The 22051-nt window shown below is 33.8% G+C and overlaps 1 protein-coding gene across 5 annotated transcripts in view; it reads right to left on the bottom strand.

Moving 5' to 3' along the window:
- The window catches only part of Ano5 (anoctamin 5), an 88810-nt gene that overhangs the window by 25823 nt on the left and 40936 nt on the right, over positions 1 to 22051 (bottom strand). For all 5 annotated transcript variants that reach the window (XM_047517492.1, XM_047517491.1, XM_047517490.1 and 2 more), the window contains 6 exons: positions 19781 to 19894; positions 16887 to 17002; positions 10166 to 10300; positions 9699 to 9804; positions 9533 to 9593; positions 2483 to 2634 (listed from right to left, as the gene is read on the bottom strand). In XM_047517492.1, coding sequence (XP_047373448.1) covers positions 2483 to 2634; positions 9533 to 9593; positions 9699 to 9804; positions 10166 to 10300; positions 16887 to 17002; positions 19781 to 19894 — 684 coding nt within the window. The remainder of the gene's footprint in view (positions 1 to 2482; positions 2635 to 9532; positions 9594 to 9698; positions 9805 to 10165; positions 10301 to 16886; positions 17003 to 19780; positions 19895 to 22051) is intronic.

Here is a 22051-nt window from a genome sequence, read left to right on the forward strand (position 1 = left end):
GCCTGTGTGCATATGTGTGATTTGTTTTAAGTACATTCTTGTGTGTACATTCAATATGTGTGCTAATGTATTCTTGTGCATATTTGCGAGTGTGCCTGTGTGTGCCCATGCATGTGTGTTGTTGTCAATGTGAGAGCTCTGGTTTGCTCAAACACCAAAGAAAACCCACAAGTAAAAGAAAAGAAATTCTGCCTCTTGATTAGAAAACCAAGCGGATGAGTCAATGTGAATCAATACATACTGCTTCAGTTCCAAGTGTTGTATTCAATATATCTTTTGTTGGTGGTGATATTAATTTTGGCAAATCTGAAAGGCTTGCCTTTGTTTTTTAAATAACATGAACATACAATAGGAATAAATATCAAGCCTATATATTAATTTTAAACTACTAAATTATTCATATATTTTCTGAGGTGCTTTTTATCCTTTTTTCATTTACTAAACTTTTGTGATCTTTCAATGAAATATGTGATTTGGTGAACACCTATATCGTGAAAAGAATTTTCAGTGTTATACTGAAAGAATAGTGTCCTGAAGAGGGGATGGAATTGTACTAAATAGGTTGTGTTTGAGACTTATTCAATACTCTCTTTCAAATAGCAGGTAATGGACAAATATATGACCAAAATTCTGGTCTCTGAAGGCAATCATCTTCCACTTTCCCATGAAAAAAGTGAGAGACTAAGAAGTTGAATGACTCTGTCAAGTACATAAAGCCTGTCAGGCATAGGGGCACATGTCTATAATCCCAGAACCAGGAATTTTAAGCAGAAAGAGGAGAAGTGCAATGCCAGCCTGGGCAACTTAATCCCTTAACTTTGGCCTTGAGCAACGTAAACCCTATCTCAAAATAAAAATATAAAAGGAGTAGATATATATTTCAGTGGTAGAGCACCCTTGGGTTCAACCCCTACTGCTGGAAAAAAAAAAAAAAAAAACACAGCCTGTTTGCCAGTTAAGGATCTATAATATAAATTCCCTTACTGGCCAGTCTCCTCCTCACATCAATGTAATGATTCCACTATACTCAACTGAAAGAGACTATGTGAAGAAAATCTGGTCTAATGAACCATTCACTCATAAGCCCAATATCTTAATACAACCATTATTCTAACTGTTGGACATTAACTATCATTTCTATTTCTATGTATTTATAGACAAAGCCCAAAGTATATACATTGTTTTTCATTTTCCTTTTACTTGCCTAGTATTAAAATTACATATTTCATATTTAATGCTTTGGGCTTGCTTTAAAATAATCTAGTAGCAGAAAGGTTTAAGGATATAAATGAAAAAATTGCACAAATTAAAAATGATTGAAGCTGTAGGTAAATGCAAATCAAAACCACACTACAATTTCATCTTACTCCAGTCAGAATGACATGATTGAGAATACAAACAATAATAATTGTTGGCAAGATTGTGAGTAAAAGGGTACATTAGTATATTGTTGGTAGGACTGCAGACTAGTACAACTGCCCTGGAAAGCAGTACGGAGAATTCTCAAAAAACTAGGGATAAAACCACCATATGATCTAGCTATTCCACTCCTTGGTATCTTCCCAAAAGATCTAAAATCAGAATACTACAACAATACAGCTACCTCAATGTTTAATGCAGCACAATTCACAATAGTTAAATTATGGAATCAACCTCGGTGCTGGACAACAGATGAGTGGTTTAAGAAATTACGGAGTCTTATTCAGTCATTAAAAAATAAATAAATAAAATTATGGTATTTGTCAGTAAATGAATGGAAGTGGAGAATATCATGCTAAGTGAAATAAGTCAAACTAAGAAATTCAAAGGTCAAATGTGTTCTCTCAAATGCAGAAACTAGAGTAAACTAAAGGAAAGAGGGAGGGAAGGTAAAGTAATATAAGGATTAAGGGAAGATCAGTAATGTAGAAGGAGATTGAAAGGCAGAGTAAAGGGATGGGTAAGGGGAGGCAAAGCAGAAAGACTTCTTAAAAACCCATGTTATATGCACATATAAATATATCACAGGGATCTTCACCTTTATGTAATCAAGTATAAATAAATAGATGAGTGAAAGGAAATCTAGTAGAATAGAGGAAGGAACATAGGAGAACAGAAAGGAAGAGGGAGAGAAATAAAAAGGGGATCAACAATCGAAACTGAATTCCATGCATGAATTAGTTTGAGGGGATGAATTCAACTACTATGTATAACAATGAAGCTCTAATAAAAATTAGAAAAATCATTGAAACTGGATAATAGTTCCACCCATTGGGTCGTTAAAGGTTTCCATCTACTTTGAAAGTATTTGAAAATTTTCATACAGACACACACACACACACACATATGAATAATATGTACATATTAGAAATAAAGAAGTTTACATGATTTATATTTTAGGGAGTATTTTCAAAGCAAATTAGATACAATTATTAGTTAAGAAGCAACCTAAAGCAGAGTGACCACTGAGAGGAGCTGTCCATTTCACAGTCTCCTAATGTACCTTTGTCACTGGGTTCATTTTCCTGTGTTTACACATAGCTTCAAATTCAGGTCTCAGCTGAAGCTGCTGCTGCTCCTCTTCAAAGTCCACTAAGTCCCACTCATATTCCAGTCTGGCCTGTCGTTGTTTCCAAAACTCCAAAAACAGTGTGACTACAGGTAAAGAGAAGTACTTTTTAAAATCCATAATAATAAAAGAAACAAAATTAATAAGAAAATGATTTTCTATCACTTTTAATTATTTTGGTTGCAAGGTGGTTCATATTTTTCAAGTGGCTATCTTCTGTCATTGTTAGACTATGAAATTACCAATGATTGACATAAAATCAAGTAATAACATTCAAATAATTCATACACAAAAAATCAAGCTAATTTCTTAGTTCAACAAGAAATTTTATTCAGGCTTATCATACTGTTTCTTCATTCACATAATTTTATGTAATATTTAAACTTAACATTTTAACAAACACTAAGATTTCTTTTAATGTGTTTTTTACTGAAATCATTCAAGTTAATGTAACATTTTATCAAGTTTAGGGAAATGTTACCTAAGAATATTTAAGAAAAAACATAACAGCTACTTTCCAGCATAGTGTAATCTCTCTTGCTTCCTCTCTCTCTTACACACACAGAAATACAATCACATATGTGTACCTTCAAATTTCAATGGACGAATAATGTATTTATGGAAAAGTACATAAAACATAATTATACAGTTAGAAGAATTTTTCACAAAAAACACTCATCCATTTATCAGCACCAATATATTAAAAAAATGGAAAATGAGCAATACCACAGAAACTCTCCTTCTAAATCTTCTAAAATGTAGAAGTAACTAGAATAGCTTCTAAATCACAGGATAGTTTTACTGTCTTCAAACTTTATATAAATGGTGTCGTACGACAAAGAATTTTTGTTGAGTATGTCATCTTTTAATTAAACTACAAATTCATTTATCTATTCTTGGCTTGATGAACATTTGAGCTGTTTACAGTTGTTCACTACTGACAATGTTTCTTCTTTGAACATTCTAGCATACAAGGTGGGTATATATGTACCTTTTATGGGATATATATCTGGGAACAGAATACTACAATAAAATCAGTTTGTTACTTTATCATTTGTGAAAGACTCAACTTTTAAAGTTTCTTCTGACTCAATCTCTACCTTTTAAATAATAACTGTGGATTATATCTGAACATTTTTAAAGTCCTAATTATATCTTTTCGAAATGTCACTATTCTCATTTAACTGCTCTCTCTACCTCTAATATATGTTCTTTTCAATGCAAAGATATCTATCACCCAAATGCCAGTTTTTTGTTGTTCATTTGCTCATATATACATTTGCTTATATGCTCTTTTGCTAATTATAAAATACATTTTTATTTGCATCAAGAAAGCTTAATATCATATCTACCATCTTAACTAATTTTAAGAGTACAGTGCATCATTGTGAACCACAGGTACAATGTTGTGTGTATCTCTAGAGCTTATTTATCTTTCTTAACCAAAATTTCATGCCCATTGACTACTGATTACTAACACCCCAATTCCCAATCTCCCAGTCCTATCAACCACCATTATACTATTTGATTCTATATATTTGAAATGCTCTGTTTATCTTTCTGTCACTGTCTTATTTCACTGGGAAAAATGTCCCTAAGTTTCTTCCATATTGTTACATATTGTAGAATGTCCTTGCTTTTCAAGGTTTAGTAATATTCCATTACATGTATATATAGTGTTTTTTAATCCATTCATCTACCTATGGACATTTTGATTGTTTCAACATCTTATCGTTATGGATAATGCTTCAATGTAGCATTTCTTCGAGGTCCTGAGTTAACTCTTTTGGGTAAATATGCAGAAATAGGAATACTGACATATAGTAGTTCAATCTTTAAGTTTTTGAGGAAACTTCATACTATTTTCATATTTACTGCATCATCTTGCAATCCTAACAACAGTATGAAAGGGTTCCAAATTCTATTCTCACCCATGCATTATATAAATCCAGCTTGAGAGGTATGAGTTGATATCTCACTATGGTTTAGACTGTAATTTTCCTGAAAACTGGTGACATCAGGCACTTTCCCACATATGTGTTGGCCATTGGATGTTTGTATGTCTTCTTTGACCATTTGTATATCTTTTTTGGAGAACTTTTTACTCAAGTTCTTAACCCATTTTTAATTAGGTTGCTAGGGTTTTTCTTTTTCTTTGCAGGATTGAGTAAAGGAGTTCTTTATATAGTTTGGATATTAAACTCTTATCAGATAAATGGTTTGCAAATATTCTCCCTTTCCACAGGTTTAATTACATTGTGTTTACCTTTACTATAGAAGCTCCTTAGTTTGGTACAGACCCACTTGTTTATTTTGAACATTACTGCCTGTGCATTTGGTGTCATGTCTATGAAACAACTGCTCACAGTTATTATGTGTCGAGTGTCATGAAGCATTTCCCCTGCATTTTATTCTAGGAGTTTTGCAGGCTCTGGTCTTATGTTTAAGTCTTAAACCCATTTTCATTTGATTGTTGTTATAGTTTAAGGGTTCAATTTCATGGTTTTACATGTAGATAACTAGGATTCCCAACACCATTTGTTGATGGGATTTGTCTCACTATTACTTCCCCATTGTGCATTCTTGGAATGGATCCTGAAGACAGGTTGACTGTGTACAGGTGAGTTAATTTTTGGGTTCTGTATTCTTTCCCATTTATTGACCATTGCAAAGTGTACTTCCAAACATCATACCACACATGACAAATCTATACTATTTTGTCTATCAATTTAAAAGAAAGAATAATTCATTTAGAAGAATAAGAGACCCAAGATAGCCAAAGCAATCCTGAGCAAAAAGAGTGATGCTGGGTCACAATCAGATCTCAAATTATACTACATAGTTACAGTTTAAAAAAAAAAAAAATTCAGCATGGTATTAGGATCAAAACAGACATGAAGGCCAATGAAATAGAAGACACAGAGACAAATCCACATAGATACAGTCATCTGATATTCAACAAAGGTGCTAAAAACATGTGGAAGAAAAGATAAACTTTTTTTTTAACAAATGGAGCTGGGAAAACTGGGTATACATATGTAGAATGAAACTTGACCCTTATTTCTCACAGTGCACAACAGTCAACTCAGTGGATCAAAAACCTAGGAATTTTACCAGAAAATTTGCAACTGCAGAAGAAAACAGACTGAATACTTCAAAACATTGGTGAAGGCAGTAACTTTGTTTTAACAAGATTCCTAAAGTACAAGAAATAAAACAAAGAATCAATAAGTGGAATGGCATCAAAATTTACAAATTCTACATAAAAAAAGGGAATGGTTAAGAGGATAAAGAGTAGTCCTACAGAACGGGAGAAAATCTTTGCCAGCTGCACTTCCAACAGGGGTTAATATTCAGAATATATGAAGAACTCAAAAAATGATACCAAAACAAAACAACATTAACAATATGAACAAAATCCAATTAATAAATGAGCAAAAGAATTAGTTCTCAAAAGAAGAAATATAAATGCAACAAATATATGAAAATTGTTGAACACCCTGGAAAACAAGTAAATACAAATCAAAACTACCACTGAGATTTCATCTGACTCCAGTCAGAATGGCAATCAAGAACACAAATAATAATAAATGCTGGTGAGTGTGTGGAGAAAAATGCAGACTGATACATTTGTAGGTTTTTAAACTACAAATAAATGGAAGACTAGTAGAATAGAGGAAGGGGGAGAGAAGAAGGAGGAGGGAAGGAAAGAGGAAATACTGGGGACAGAAATGGAGCAAATTATATTTCAAACTTGTATGGGTATGTCAAATTTAATACCAGTATTAAGTATAACTATAATGCAATAATAAACATTCAAAAAGTAATTCAGTCCTCGTCTGACACTTTACACCAGAAATGTACTTCTATGAAAGTAGTCTTTATAGATTATGTCCCAAATTAGACCATGGTTTTCTTCCATAACATGTTATATTTTACACAGACATTGATTCATTTTATCATGTAGTGCTGATTTTCAATTTCATGAGGCACATATTTTTACTCTATTCATTTCTTTCTCTTGCATATACTAGACACATTTAGGGATAAAAATCTTTCAAAAGTCTGATACAAGTAAGCAGTGCTTTAACATTTGTTTGTTTAAACTACAAGGCAACAACTACCATAAATTTCTAAAGTAGTATTTGGTTACCATGACTATGTAACAGAATGGAAGTTCTAAAAGTGATAATAACCTAAGCATGTACTAATGGAAAACTGATTACATAAAATGTGATAAATTCTTAAAAGGCAATTTTACTCATAAATACAGATTTCTACACGTGCACACGTACATACATATGCATTTGCACTGTGCCATACATTCTTTGATATGAATGGAGTCCCATTATTCATTGTTTGTTGAATGATAAAAGCATGCTTAAAACTTTATATAATATTGGCATTTATGTAAAATTACATGAACATAAGTCCCACATACTCAGAGTGAAAGATTATGGAAAATTATGGCCAAAATATTTATCACATTTTGAGTGATTTTAACATTTTTCCTATTTCTATATACTGCTCGAATTTCCTATGAAGGTCATGTGTTTTCATTATCAACAAACCAAAACATTGAAAGAAAACACTCCCTACCTTCAACCACAAAGCATCTTTATTTTGAGGTTTCAACTAAATAACTATAGTGCTAGTCCTTTAACCTGAACTGTCTGTTTTTCACATCTACTCCACAAAGACATATCATTTAGCTTAGCTTGACTCTTCATCAGAAGTAGTATGGACTTTTGTTTTCATAGTATTTGTCCAAGATCTTCAAAAGTCAAAGGTATATTATTCACTACATCAAACTTTTCTGAGGAAAAACTGATGGTGACATCTCTGAAATATTTCCCAGTGTGTTTCTTCTTGTTGATGGTGCACATTCTCTCCCAGGAGGCAACTGAAAACTCTTACAATGTATTTGTTGAAATCTGTCATTCACTTTATCTTTACAAAACAAAGTCTTTAAAGTCCAAAGAAGAAAAAAAAATTCCAAAATGTGTACAAAGTACTTTCCAGATTTTGCTTATGTTGTATTCTAACAGTTTATTTGTAAGATTTTTGGAATATATAATACCTTTTCTAACAAAATAATATCCAAAAAAAATTATTTTTCAGATTAACTCTCCAGACTTAGTGTAGTTTAACTGCATTTACTTTGGTGCACAGAATATATCTTGAGCCACAACCTTGTACCAGGCACCAAGCTAAGTAGTAGGGTTATAACCATTGCTGTTGATGCTCCCGCTAGTGTAAGCTTGACCTACCTCTGTGTCCTCTGCAGTCACTTCCTACATAAAGCATCCGAATCCTGCACTTCTCTGCCTGAGAAACCTATTCAAGCTATCAAAGTTACCTTATAACCTGAGAAGGACACGTGAAGCGAACAGGGTTTTCACGTCCAAGGGAATCCCTTATCCAATGTGGGTTGAGAATTAGTGGGTAAATACTCCAGCTTCCCATCTCTCAAGAGGCAATTTTGAGATGCTTTTTATATAATTATTAAGAGGATGAAGACCCCTAACAAGACTGAGTTTCAAATGCCCACAAATGGCAACACATTCATGAACCCCTTCTATCCTTTCCTTCTTCCCTGTTTCACTTTCCTCACCTGTCACATGTGCTTCCTGGCATAAACTATCTGTGATCAAGTCTTCATCTCAGTGTCTGATTTGAGATAAACAAAAAGCAAGATTTTTCAAAGAGGAATAAGGCACAGTTCTTGCCCTCATAAAGTTCCCAGTTTGTTGGGGTTTGCAGATGCATGCCATTCGCTTTTTACTTCAAGTAATGATAGCAACAAGATTTGGCAGCCCTATATTGAAGAGATGTCCATATGTTAACTTTATAAACCTGGGATTGTGGTAAACTTTTAATGAGATTTCTTGATCCTCTGTTCTCTCTTTGAAACTAGAACTGCTCTCTTCAGAACACAATAGCTAAAGAAATGTTAGAAACCCATAAATCCTTCTGATGGACAAATCCATCTCATTGATTTTTTTGGGGGGGTGATGGATAAAGTAATCCTTGCCCAACTTTGAAATGCACATACTTATGTTGGCTAGATTTTTCTATTAATAGTAAAGAAAAGAAGTCTATTTTCCCCTAGAATCCCCAAGTTTTGATATATAGTTTAGACAAATCTTTAAGATCCCTTTTGATGAGTTATTCTTACAGAAAAAAAAAAAAATTCCTTTTCTGATGATAGGAACAACTCTATGTCATGTCAGCTTCCCATCTGAAATTGAAAGAATGCACTGGGTGGGACATTTCCAAAGTTAAAGGAACTCCACTTTATGTGGACAATTTTAAACAAATGGAACTCTAAACCAAAACTAGAACAAGACACAATCAGACTCAAACACTGTTTCGTAGCTTTGCACAGTTTTTGATCTGTGTTGCAACTTGGATCCATGAATCCATAACTTCCAGCTATCATGTATTTAAGCTAAGTCACTTCTGAATTAAGTGCTTAATGAGGTTATCTGTACTACAGCACTGGGATATAGTGGGAGTCTAATATATCTGATACCTCAAAAATTATACTTTGGGGCGGGTGCCAGGGATTGAACCCAGGGATGTTTAACCTCTGAGCCATATCCCCAGTCCTTTTTATATTTTATTTTGAGATAGGATCTTGCTGAGTCACTTAAAGCATTGCAAAGTTGCTGAGGCTGGCTTTGAACTCAGGATCCTCCTGCCTCAACCTCCAGAGCTGCTGGGATTACAGGTGAGAGTCACCCCATTGAGCTAAAAAATTATACCACTTCTTAGAGAAACAAACAGATATTTAATAGGCACCTTTATTTCTGAAGGACTAAGGGGTAATGAGTTCATCTGTGTACTGATTTGAGTGAAGAAACAGTGGTCTGAAACCACCTTTAGTATCTAAGATATGCCATCTGAATATCTTATATGGATAAGCTGTAGAACATATCATAGAAAGAAAACTGTTTTGTTTTAATGGGACTATGTACTCACCCCAAATTCCCATGAATATTGCAAAGAATACGGTAGATTCATTATCAAATAAATGGGACAACTGCAAAAATAATAACAACAACATCACAAGGACCACTTAGTATCAAATGCAATACAAAAGGAGGAAAATTCCAAGCTTTCTCAATATACCACAATGTCTACATACCTTTGAAGTCAAGCAGGTACTATTTAGTCTCCAATAATCACATACTTGATCACAAAGTGGGCACATGATCATCTGACCTCCAATTTCAGGGTCACAGATTTCAGTACTACCCAGAGAACAGTCAAATTATTTTGAAGGCCATGTTTTGGAATGAAAGTCTAAGTTACTATTATTAGAACAATTGTTTATATAGCTTATCACATAGAACAGAAGGAGCAATGAAGTAGCAGTTTCTATAATGGGTCAAGTTACATTTTGAACAGCAAACTTTTTAGAGCACACATTAAAAACATATTTTCAAGAAAGCTCGTAGTGAGGGGCAGCTGCTGTGTTTGGGTCCTCTCTAGGAAAAAATCAATTAACTTCCACCATATGGAAACATTCAGGGACAAAGTGCAGGGAAATAATAATTGTTTCAGTTAAAATAAGAGAAGATGTTTTCTCTGAGGAACTCAGCTGTACTTTACCTGCTTTCATTAGCATCCATTGATAATATCCCATAAATAAGACAGGCTAAGCCAACTACAGCTGCAATTAGGAGCATTTCAGTATAATATCCAAGAAAAACAAAATAGATACCAATTTTTTCTCCAAAATAGTCCCTATGAAAAAGAATGAAAAGAAAATCAGAAATTAGAAGAAGATTATAGTCTGGGGAGTCTTGGTTTTGTATTCAGACAGGCAGGCATTCTAATTTTGGCACCACTACTTTCTAAATGTGTAATTTTGGTAGAGTTCCCCAACTCTCTAAACTTCCTTTCCACATGATAAAACACAGGAAAATGTTTATTCCATTGTATAAGGGATTAAAAGAAGCAGCACATAGATGGAGTTGCTGGAATGTAATATAAATTTAAATTTTTGAAGAGCTTCTAAATTTTAGATAGTAATTTTTTTTTTATTTAAACAAATGAGATACATGTTGTTTCTCTGTTTGTAGTAAACATTTTTTAAATAAATTACAAGGTACTCTGCAATGCAACTTCTAGCAAATAATCTGACAAATTAAAATCATAATCATAATCTGCATGGGTTTTTGCTTTACTTAATTTTTTTCTTTATTTCTTTATTTTTTTTATTTTTCATAAACTGTATTTTGATTCATTGTACACAAATGGTATACATCATTTTGTTTCTATGGTTGTACATGATGTAGATTCATACCAAACTAAAAAGCTTTTTCTCAGCAGAGGATACAATCAATAATGTGAAAAGAAAGCCCACAGAGTGGGAGAAAATCTTTTCCACACCCACTTCAGAAAGAGCACTTATCTCCAAAATTTATAAAAAACTTACAAAACTTTACACCCAAAATACAAAGAACCCAGTCAATAAATGGGCCAAGGAACTGGACAGACACTTCACAAAAGAAGACATACAGGCGATTAATAAATATATGAAAAAGTGTTCAACATCTCTAGTAATTAGAGAAATGCAAATTAAAACAACGCTAAGATTTTCTCTTACTCCAATTAGAATGATTTTACCTAATTTCTGATATGGACAAAAATACTTTGAACACACTGTAGGTATACATTTTCATCTTCTTCCTAGTTTGAATCTCTGAGGGAGGCACATAGGATTGTGACATAGGTAGCTGATCAAGGAACTTAAAATGACTGTTTAATTAAAAAGTCCACAAAATATGTAGTTCAGTTCTTGCTTCACAAAAGGTTGATATGTGACAGTATTATTAAGCATAAATATTCAAGTCTCAGATTCAAGTTCATTTTCTTTTAACTGAGTCTTCCTTTAGGAACCTAAGAGCATAGTTTTCTCTGATTCAGAAAACCAGGTTTTATTGTTGCTTCTTAACTGCTTATTCCTCCTCCTTATTCGTATAGAGACTAGCTCACCAAATCTGTGAGCCTTTCAACAGCTTCCTAGACAAGTAGATGTGATTAGTTTTGAGTTCAAGAGCATGTTCTATGGAAGCATGTAAATTTCTGTTCCCATACATGCATCCAGGTCTATAAAGGTTATAAGCATCATTTCCCAATGAGAATTTCAAATATATCTCTCATATTCAATATTAGTTTTACTGAACTCCCCGTTCTTTATTTTTCAAAACTGTTTTCTAAATATGCATCTGTTTCTATTATCTTCCTTCATTGCTTTCAGTAATGATAAACCTTTTGTATTTTTCTTTTCCCTTCCTGTTTTTCAAATCACCATGATGTGAAATTAAGCTATAACACTCTACTAGTTAATCCACCATTCATAACTTCCTTATAGTTACTCTCAATTAGGGTGAATGAACTTGCTTTATTTTGGGAGGAGCAGTTTTGGGGATTCAACTCAGGGGCACTCAACCACAGCCACATCCCCAGTCCGATTTTGTATTTTATTTAGAGACAGGGTCTCATTGAGTTGCTTAGCACCTCACCACTGCTGAGGCTTGCTTTGAACTTGAAATCCTCCTGTCTCAGCCTCCCCAGCCTCTGGGATTACAGGTGTGCACCACTGCATCAGGCTATCCCAGTATTTTACTGACGTGTAATAATTACTATAATACTACATAACATCAAAGTCAGGGAAAAAAGGTCTGAAATATTTTATTTGTGGAAGATCATATTCACTATGCTTCTTCTCCTTTGATGTTTTAACAATTATAGAAGCAAAAATCTTAGGAGGCATAATGTTATGTTACCCTCATAGACTTAAGAATTTCTCAGAAATTCAAAAGAAAATTGATTATTTCAACAACCTTATTTTTAAAGGACAAACTACTTTCCAGATTTCATGAATATTTTAAGGAGAAAAATAGTTAAAACACTTATTAGAGGAAATCATGAGAGTTTATTATATCTGGAAGTCTAGCAAATATTTTACTAAACTTTGGACTTAAACTATAAGAGTGTAGAAATGTATGGCAATGACAGAAATTCTGGTATTACAATCCCCCCCCCAATATATTATTTAATCCAACAAAATGATCATTGCCCTAGTGACAGAAAAATCACTTACAAATATTCAGACACTGGAATTGAAATTTGGTATGGAGATAACATAAAACATCTGAAATTTAGGAATTTAGATTCCTGTATTCTGAATCTCTTTCTAGGCACCACAGTCATCCTGACTTCTCTATTATTCTCCATGTGTAGTCACCCACTAGATCCCACAAAAACTGTCATAAAATAGTTTTCTAATCCATGGTCTCTCCTCTATTCTGTTTCCAATGTTTTGGATAGATCTTCAATATTCATTGCTGGACAATTTCAATAGCACTTACTTACCTGACTTCAGTCTTTCTCCCCCTCTGGGTTTTCCCATTGCACCCCAACCAAAATTACTCTTTTATCCCAAAGGTAAATCTTAAGAGGAGTTTTTTGTTGTTTGTTTGTTTGTTTTCAATCAAACCAAATAGAGTATGTTATGGTTTAGATCTGGGATTGTCCCCATATTGTTTGAAACCACTGTTCCCAATGCAGCAAGGTTCAGAGGAAGGGATTTCAGGAAAAGACTGAATCATGTGAAATATTATCTCATTTGATGGATTAATCATTTGAATAGACCACTGGGTAGTATCTGTAGAAAGGTGAAAATGGCTGCAGAAAGTAGGACATTGGAGGGACATGTCCTTGGAAATTAAATCATGTCCCTGGTGCCTCTCTCTGTGTATGTGTGCTTCCTGGCTGACTTGTGTTGAGCAGCTTCCCTCCACCGTGCCCTTCTGCCATGATTTCTGCTCTATCCCAGGCCCAAATCAATGAAACAGGCAACCAGGAACTGAGACCTCTGGAACCTTAAAGCCAAATAAAATTTTCTTCTCTTCAAACTCATTTTTGTCAGATATTTTGGTCACAACAATGAAAAGTTGACTAACAGTATAATTCACATATAATAAGTACACTTGGTTCAAATGCAGGCCTTCATTTCATGTAACTACAAGTCCAATTCCGATTACATACACAGCACTTCTATCAACTAAAATGTTTCCTTGTGCCCTTTGTAGTTAACCCTTCCCCAATACCCAGCTCTAGGTAACCACTATTCTGAAGACAGTCCCAACAGCTGTGCCTTTTAAATAATTATGTTTTTAAATGGAAAGGCAGAGTATGTATTTTTCAGTGGTCTGCAATGTTAATGCAACCCCAGGGATCAAAGGAATATGTTGCATGCATTGTTTCTGTTTATTTCTGAGGGAAAATATTCATTGTATGAATGTATGATCATTTGTTTATACATTCATCAGTACATAGATAGTTAAGTTGTTTCCACATTTTCATTATCACTAGTTAAGCTGCCCTGAATATTCACATAGTGATGCTTCTGTGAACATTTGCTTCCTTTTCTCCAGTTCTTCATATGTGAAACTGTTAACACTGAAAGTATGCATTTAAAGAAACCTTCACACTGGTTTATAAAGGTGCAGTACCACAATGTATTCCCACCAGCAGTGTTTGAGATTTCACATGATACTGCAGCCCCACCAGTGTTTCTTATGAGTCTTTTTGATTTTAGCTGAACTAGTAGTAGGTAAGAAGAGGTATCTCAATAACATTTTAATTTTCATTCCTCCTGTAAACCACAATATTTTGTCACTGAAAATTATTTTGCCTTATTAATGAGTTGTAAGAGTTCCTTAAGTACTGTAGGGTAAAGTCTTCTATTGATATGTCTATTATAAAGGTTTTCTATTAGTCTTTTGATTTTTGTAATTGTTAAGGAGATAATATTTTCAATTTTGATTAAATCAAACATCATTTTCTTATGCTATTTTTGTGTCTTATCTTAATTCTTGTCTAAACCAAAATCATATAGATTTTTCTCTATATTCTTTTGAAAACACTCTCAGTATTTTGCTGGGCATGGTGTCACACACCTGTAATCCCAGCAGCTCCAGAGGCTGAGGCAGGAGGACTGCAAGTTCAAAGCCAGCCTCAACAACTTAGTGAGGTCCTAAGCAACTTAGTGAGACCCTGTCTCAAAATTAAAAAATAAAAAGGCCTAGGAATGTTGCTCTGGTTATGCACCCCTGGGTTCAATCCCTGGGATCAAAAAAAAAAAAAAAAAGACTTTGCAGTTTTTGCTTTTAAACTTAGTTCTCTGATCCACTTCAAGTTAATTTAAATCTTCCTATGGTAAAGTATCAAGATTCATGTTTTGGATGCACATGCACGTATCCATTTGTACCAGCATCATCCCCATTGAATTTTCAGGCACCTTTGTAGAAAATAAATTGATCATAAAGGTATGAGTCTGTCTGGACTCTCCTTTTACTAAAGTTTTTATTTGGAAATGATTCAAACACAAAAAAAGTTGGAAGTACAATTCACAGAACGCTTTGATTCTTTCATTGTAAACATTTTGCTCCACATGCATTTTCTCTCTCTCTTTTTGTGAGTGTACATGAGTGTGCACACATATAACTTTACCTGAACCATTTGAAAATAAGGTGAATACATTGTCATCCCTTACCACTACATACTTCATTGTCCATTCTTAAGAATGAAGATTCCTTTACACAATCACTGTGACAAATTCTAGGGATAATGGTTCTTTCCTGCAGTTGCTACTTCTGTGATAACACAGTATTTTTTCTTTTGCCTTTTTGGTTATCTACTAAACACCTTTATACTCAGCTTTCAATTACTGACAATAAATTTTTTGCTAAAATTTTAAATTTATTTAAAAATTATTCCATTGTTGAAAATGAAACACACTGAAACTTACTATCTGTGGGAAATGATTCAGTTATAGGATGAAAATTTTTATAGTTATCGAATTTAAGATACACACTGTATCCAGTGAAATATCTGAACTTCCTTCCAGTTGTAAAAGGAAATTAGCAGGTGTCAGCAAAGTATTGTAAACACACCAGCAATGATCTGTAACATAATGTGTCCATGGATTCAGGGATGTGAAAACCAACCTTGGGGAATACTTATCGCCCTATTTACATATGGTAGACAGCTGAATAATGTTAAGTGAATAAGCACATTTTGAATAATGTAAAACATGGAAACCTTCATTCTCACAATTTTGTTTCTTAAAATATATCCTACTAATATATTCAACAGCAGATGTTTCTGACAACACTGAAACAGGGAAAAATGTGAAACAATCTAATGCTTTTTAACAGAAAAACTCATAAATTCCCTATGAAAATGCATAATAAAGCTTTTACATTCTGTTAAAGAGAGAAAGACCTTTGTACATCTACAAAAAAGGATATCAGTGATATATTACTTAGTGGAGAAAAAGAAATTCTCAGTACAATAGAAGAGATAAAAATGCCAAAAGGCTGTAACAGACACTTTACCAAAAATTGCTTATGGATAGCTAACAAGTACATCAAAAAATATCATAGGTGAAAAATGTATTTATGTATGTTCTCTTGCAAACACATAAAAATAGAACTAAATAGACATCACAAAGCAAGAGAAATTCCTTCTGTGGAGTTTGCTAGAAATGGAATTTCCACTTAAAACTTTTCACATCTTTATTACTTAATTTTTCTCACAAATATGCTATTCTGTTACTTAAAAAGTTAAGTGACCTTTATTCAACACTTAAAATCATCATCCAAGAATGAGTTTGAGTAATGACTGACTAATTGGCTATGTGCAAACATCATAGTACAAGCATAAATTATATAAAAAATACTGCCTCTAGTGGCACAAGGGTCTGTAATCTGATTGTTCCTTTACTGATATCATAGCAGGTCTCTTAATGGCCTGTTATCTTTCAACTTGAGAACCTGCAACCATATTCTTCTTGCTCAGTTAATAAAACTGCAGACAGTTGAGGTTATTGAGCAAAGACTTACAGATCTCTAAGATCAACATTCACACAAAAATCCATTTGTTATCTTCCTCCTATCTTCTAAATTCTTATACTGTACAAGAAAATCTAAACTAATATGAACTGAGAATAAGTGCTGGTTCCTAGGTTAGCAAAATGTGTCTATTTAATTATCAAGTAATTTTAAGAGAAAGTACTGTTGTTATTTTTCTTCTACAGATGAACCTCTTTTAACTTGAAGATGAATCCAGCCTAGGTAAATTGCAAGGCTTAATCAACCACCAGGTTGATGTTAAATATCACAGATTTTGGCAACAATGTTCTGTTCCCAAATGAATTACTTGATAGTGAAAATTATGAGACAGAGAACATGCAAAATGTACTGGATGAAAATGGTAGCAAAATACAATAGCATATTATTCATTGAAAGATACTTACTTAATCAAATCTAAAGGCTGCTCCTTGTAAAAATAGGAAAACCGTGCCCAATTTTGATAAAGGCTATACCTTTCATTGACAGTATTGGGAGGTTCTGCTGGCTTCCAATATTGGCCCTACAAATATTCAAAAGAGGGAAATAAAAGACAAGAGAAAAGCAAATGAATGTCTTTTTATCTCCAGGAGGCTAGTGGACAAGATTAATGCTCTCTTTTAGTTTTAGATTTATGTTTAACATTCCACTGATATAAAACTAATTACTAAAACCCGTCAAAAAACATAATAAGAGCAATTATTTACTAAGTTTTTACCCAGTTATCTAAAAATAGGAGTTAGAATTTGAGGCTTAACCTCTGCTCAAGCTATTCCCTTCACCTAGAATGCCCTGCCTTCTCTATTCAAGTTCTCTTAAGTCTGAGCTTAGAGATTCAATTGCTATGTAGCTAGCTCGGAATTAAGAGATAGGCCAATGCTTTTATTTTACAGATGGAAAAATTAAACCCAAAGCAAAGTTAAGTGAATGATCTAAATCACACTGCTATGCCAAGAAAAGATTCTTGTCCTGTTCTCTTTGGTTATCACCAATAACCACTTGCCAACAAAGGTAAAATATTATTTCAAATTTTAGCATTTAAGAACCTCAATATTATTTCATGTATAAGTTCCCCACCCATTGTTAGATAATAAGTAGCTTTGATAAGATCCCTTCCTGGCCTAGCAAATAAAGAACTGAGTACAGAGTAGCTGTTTAATACATTCTCTTCTACTATTTGTGTAGATAACAGAACTTCTGAAGACCACATTGAATGAACACCTAGTTTAAAATTTAGCACATGTGAAAATTGACATGTATAATGTAAAAATTTTGTATTGTATAGATTCCAACTTCTTTCCTTTTCTGTAGCTAACTCTACTGAATTTTGAGAAATAAAATGAAAAAGAAAAGAAAAAATGTGGCTTATGTGGGAATCTTGTATAAATGATTCTGTATAGCAGAAAATGGAAAATCCAGTACCTCAACTTGCATTCAGAAGTGAAGGTAAGAAAGGTACAATTGACAGTAAGTTATAGGTATTTCTAAGGAAAAGTCAGTATTTCACTGACAAGTCACTAAATTTCCTATGAGCATGGCTCTGCTAAAAAGTTAGATGTATAGATTAAATTTGCTGGTGAGTGAGGATGTTAGTTTGGCCTTACGACATAACATTGAAGAAGAGAATTAATGCCCTAAAAATGAACATACAAACAAAAAAAATCCCATAAAACAATAAGCCCTTTTGTGAAGAAAGACTGACATAGAATGTGTTGAAGCATATTGATTAATTTACTTTAGATTTCTCTACTTTACAAAATGCCTTTGGCATTTAGAATTCATAATCTCCAAGGAATGTTTTTGCCCTGGAGGAAAAATATTTGTGTCTTGGTGCAGTGTGTTTGTGTCGGGGGGATGGTCATTATAGGAGGGAAGAGGATGGTTGAGATTTCTAAAACTTAAATTAGGTGCAACTGAAGATAAGAATCTTCTTATTGAAGATACCAGGCATTTTGGAAAATTCTACTCTATCCTTATATACAACATGAAAATTAACAAACTAATCAGTGTTGAACTGGCCTGGAGTTAATTCTCATACTATTGATTAATAGAGCAAGGCACAGAAGCTTGGGAAAGAGTTTTTTGCTTTGGGATTTTGGAAATTGTAACACCACCTTCAGAAAATGGGCAATGATTTATCTACTACTTCTTTCAGTGGAAATATTTGTTTCTTCTATATTGCTGAAGAGTATATTTCATGCAAAGAGCCTATCATCAAAAAGTCTTTAAGTATGGAAGATTAAGGTGGAATAAAAGAAAAGATCCAAGAGATGATCCCAAACTAAATTAAATGCATTCAGTCACATGATTCCTACTGCTAGCAGATGGTGAAATGCGTACACTGACTATCCAAATCAGCAGATTTCCCTCAGAAACCCCAGAAACTAGTTCTTGGTTGCCAGGCTGTATTCAAGTTTTAGTCAATGGGTCAATCATGTAAAAAGTCACTTCCTTCTTGAAGCTATGAGACTCAGTATTTTTTGATTTGCCAGTCCCAGAGAAAAATTCTTAATCTCAATTATTAGTCTGAATGTCTTACAGAGTGAAACCTCTAGCATGTAGTGGAGTTAGTACACAAGCTTTATTTCTAGGGACTGCCTAATCTGTGAGCTTGGATTCCTGGTTATGTTCCAATTACACCTAGCAGAATGTTTCCATGTAATTAAAACCAATTATGTATTTGATTAATGAATATATGAATGCATGTAACTTAAGTCTTTAAGTCAAAACTTTCTGAGAAGACAGGCATGGTAGCACACACCTGTAATCCCAGTTACTAAAAAGGCCAAGGACAGAGGATCACTAGTTAGAGGCCAGCCTGGTGAACTTAACCTGTATCACAATAAAATTTTTGAAAAAGAGTTGAGACTGTGGCTCAGTGGTAGAGTATTTGAGCATATGAATGGTCCTGCATTCAATCTCAAGGACTGTAAAAATAAAATAAAAACTTTAAGAGAAAAGACTTGATGGGTTCAGATAGAAATTTCCAAATATTATCTTCTAAAATGTTTTCTAATGTGACTGTTTTCAAAATGGATTTTAAAAAATTCACACGAAAATGTAAATACTTTTTAAAAATGAACTTCCATTGAAAATCTCAGTGTCAAGAGTCATAAACAATGTTTCAGCATAGTTGGGGAAGTTCTTAGATTGGGGTCTTCAGGAATTTTCCCATCATGAGAGAGAATTAGGCAAATTATAAGAAAAAGGAAAGCAAGAGGACGGTTCTATCTCACAACAAAACAATCTCCAAATGTGAGAGGAAATGAGCCTTGCATTTCAAAGCCAAATCTGTACTTACATCATGGAGAGGGTAGGCAGATGAATAAGTGTTGGAAGTCAGCAGTCTTTCAATCCCAAACCTTTTCTTCCCATCTTCTATGCCAAAAGGACACCGTGAGAGAATATAATATACCTACGAGGTAAATACAAACAGACTTTAGCACATTTCAGAACTTTATACTTTTCACATTTTTCAATCACAATTTAACAATGTCCATTCTGTCTAAATGTGGACACAGGCTGAGATTACAGAAAGAAGCTTCCCTTGGTTGTCTGGGAGAAAAGACAGGATATGGGGTTGCGAGGCATCTGCAGGTATTTCAGTTCCTGGTTCTAAGAGACCCCCACTCCTGCAGTGGAGGGTATGGGTGGATTGATCATAATGTACTTTGGTTCTTTCATCCCAAGCTCCTTTGGGAGTCTTTTGTGCAGAATTCCTAGTATAGTCAAGGTTTCAAGATAGAGTCTTAATATCACCAACAGTTCACTTGGAGAAATACAAAGTAGAATCAATACTTAGTCAAGCTCTTTTGGATATTTCTTCACTTAGTCACGTGATTATTTATGCTGGACCTTTACTTAATATTATCTTGAGATGAATTTATTGACTCAAGATTATCATACCTCTATAACTTTGTGATCACTTACATCTTTATATCAGTTTTTTTCCTGTTTAGAACTTGGGTTTTGGTTTTCCCTGCTCTTTATCTCTATCAATTCAATTTCATCTGCTTTTTGTCTTCAGGAACTTTTCATAATTTCTGCTTCAATGATTGTTTGATTTGATCCCTCAACACTATTTTAAATACATTTCCCACCCCTTTCTTTTACATTTCATCATTCAAGGACTTGCTGATTAGAATGATGATTGTCCTTGAATCATCATTATCTAGTCTGCCATGTATGTCAAGGGAAGTTTAATATTCCATCTTAGTAAAGAAATCATAATTTATGTAAGGTAGTTTGCATTTTAACCAACAGTATGATAAAACTATTTTATATACTTTGGATTATTTCCTTAGGAAATAACAGTCATCAAAATAAGAAGTTTGTCTTGAGTGAAAAATTTTGCTTTACCAGATATTAAGATATATTACAAAGCTATGGTAATAAGTACAGTACTGTCAAACAAAACCAAATCTGGACTTAAGCTAAGAAAAGATTTTATCAAAAGATTATTGCATGAGAGAGATGGGAACTATGACAATAGAAAGAATATTTTAACCATGAAAACCTCAAACATTTGCAAGACCAGGCAGAACACACTTCAGTTCTATTAGGATATATCCTAATAGAAATGTGAGAATAGGGAACATCACAGGTCAAGGTTCTGGTTCCTGTGAGAATGAGAAAAGTTTAAAGTTCCTTCATGTCAACTAACAGGGTCTTTGTTCTGAGGGACCAATGGTGACAAACAGTTAAACTAACCCTTTATGAAACAAAGACTGAGAATCTGGAAGGAGTGTGTCAGCTTTTGTTACTACAAAGTAATAATGAAAGGGATAAATGGTGAGGTTAAGCCAAATTCTAAAAGAACTGAATTTTCCCTGGTCCCAGAAGGGAAATGCCCCCACTTCCCTTCTCCCTTCCTTTGTGATGAATGTAAATCCTTTTAAAGCCAATAGGCCTCTCTGCAGTTTTACAAGCTAGCAGTGTCTTTCATAAGTTTTCTTGGAACTATTTTAAATGTAAACAGCAACAAAACTGACATATTTATCTCTGAGTCTCTGTGGAGTTTAGCCTGGACACCTAACTCCAAACTATAACTACTACTTGACAAAGAGAGTTTCATTTTTTCTTTTCATAAAGGCAATTTGCTAGCATAATTTGACACTTCAATTTCCAGGTAAATTTTGGATAAAGTGTTGGATAAATGGTGCTGTGGAATCAAACTGATGAGGTGGTAGAGGTATCTCTGGGTATCATCTCCCCCAATGATTACATGGGGAAGAGTGGTTCTTTACAGCGAGCTTGTTCCCAGAAAGAAAAGCATAGGGGATTTCTTTAACTGTCCCTGCTTTCCAAGGCTACACAATGCTGGTAAATTCATTTTCAGTATTGAGACAAAAATAGATACAAAGATGAAAGAAAGAAATTAGGGTCCAAAAGTAACCTATGCATTTGTAGTGTGAAAGAAATATGAAAGTTGTCAGAATCAAAATGGAGTCACTATGTCAACCCTAACAACAAACTCCAAATAAAACATATAGGAAGGATTCTTCTGCATGATTGCCTGATACTGCCACAAAAGACTATCAGAATCATTTCTCTTTAGAAACTTGCCCTTGCC

This window comes from Sciurus carolinensis, chromosome 11 (assembly GCF_902686445.1).
Source record: "Sciurus carolinensis chromosome 11, mSciCar1.2, whole genome shotgun sequence".
Lineage (NCBI taxonomy): Eukaryota > Metazoa > Chordata > Mammalia > Rodentia > Sciuridae > Sciurus > Sciurus carolinensis.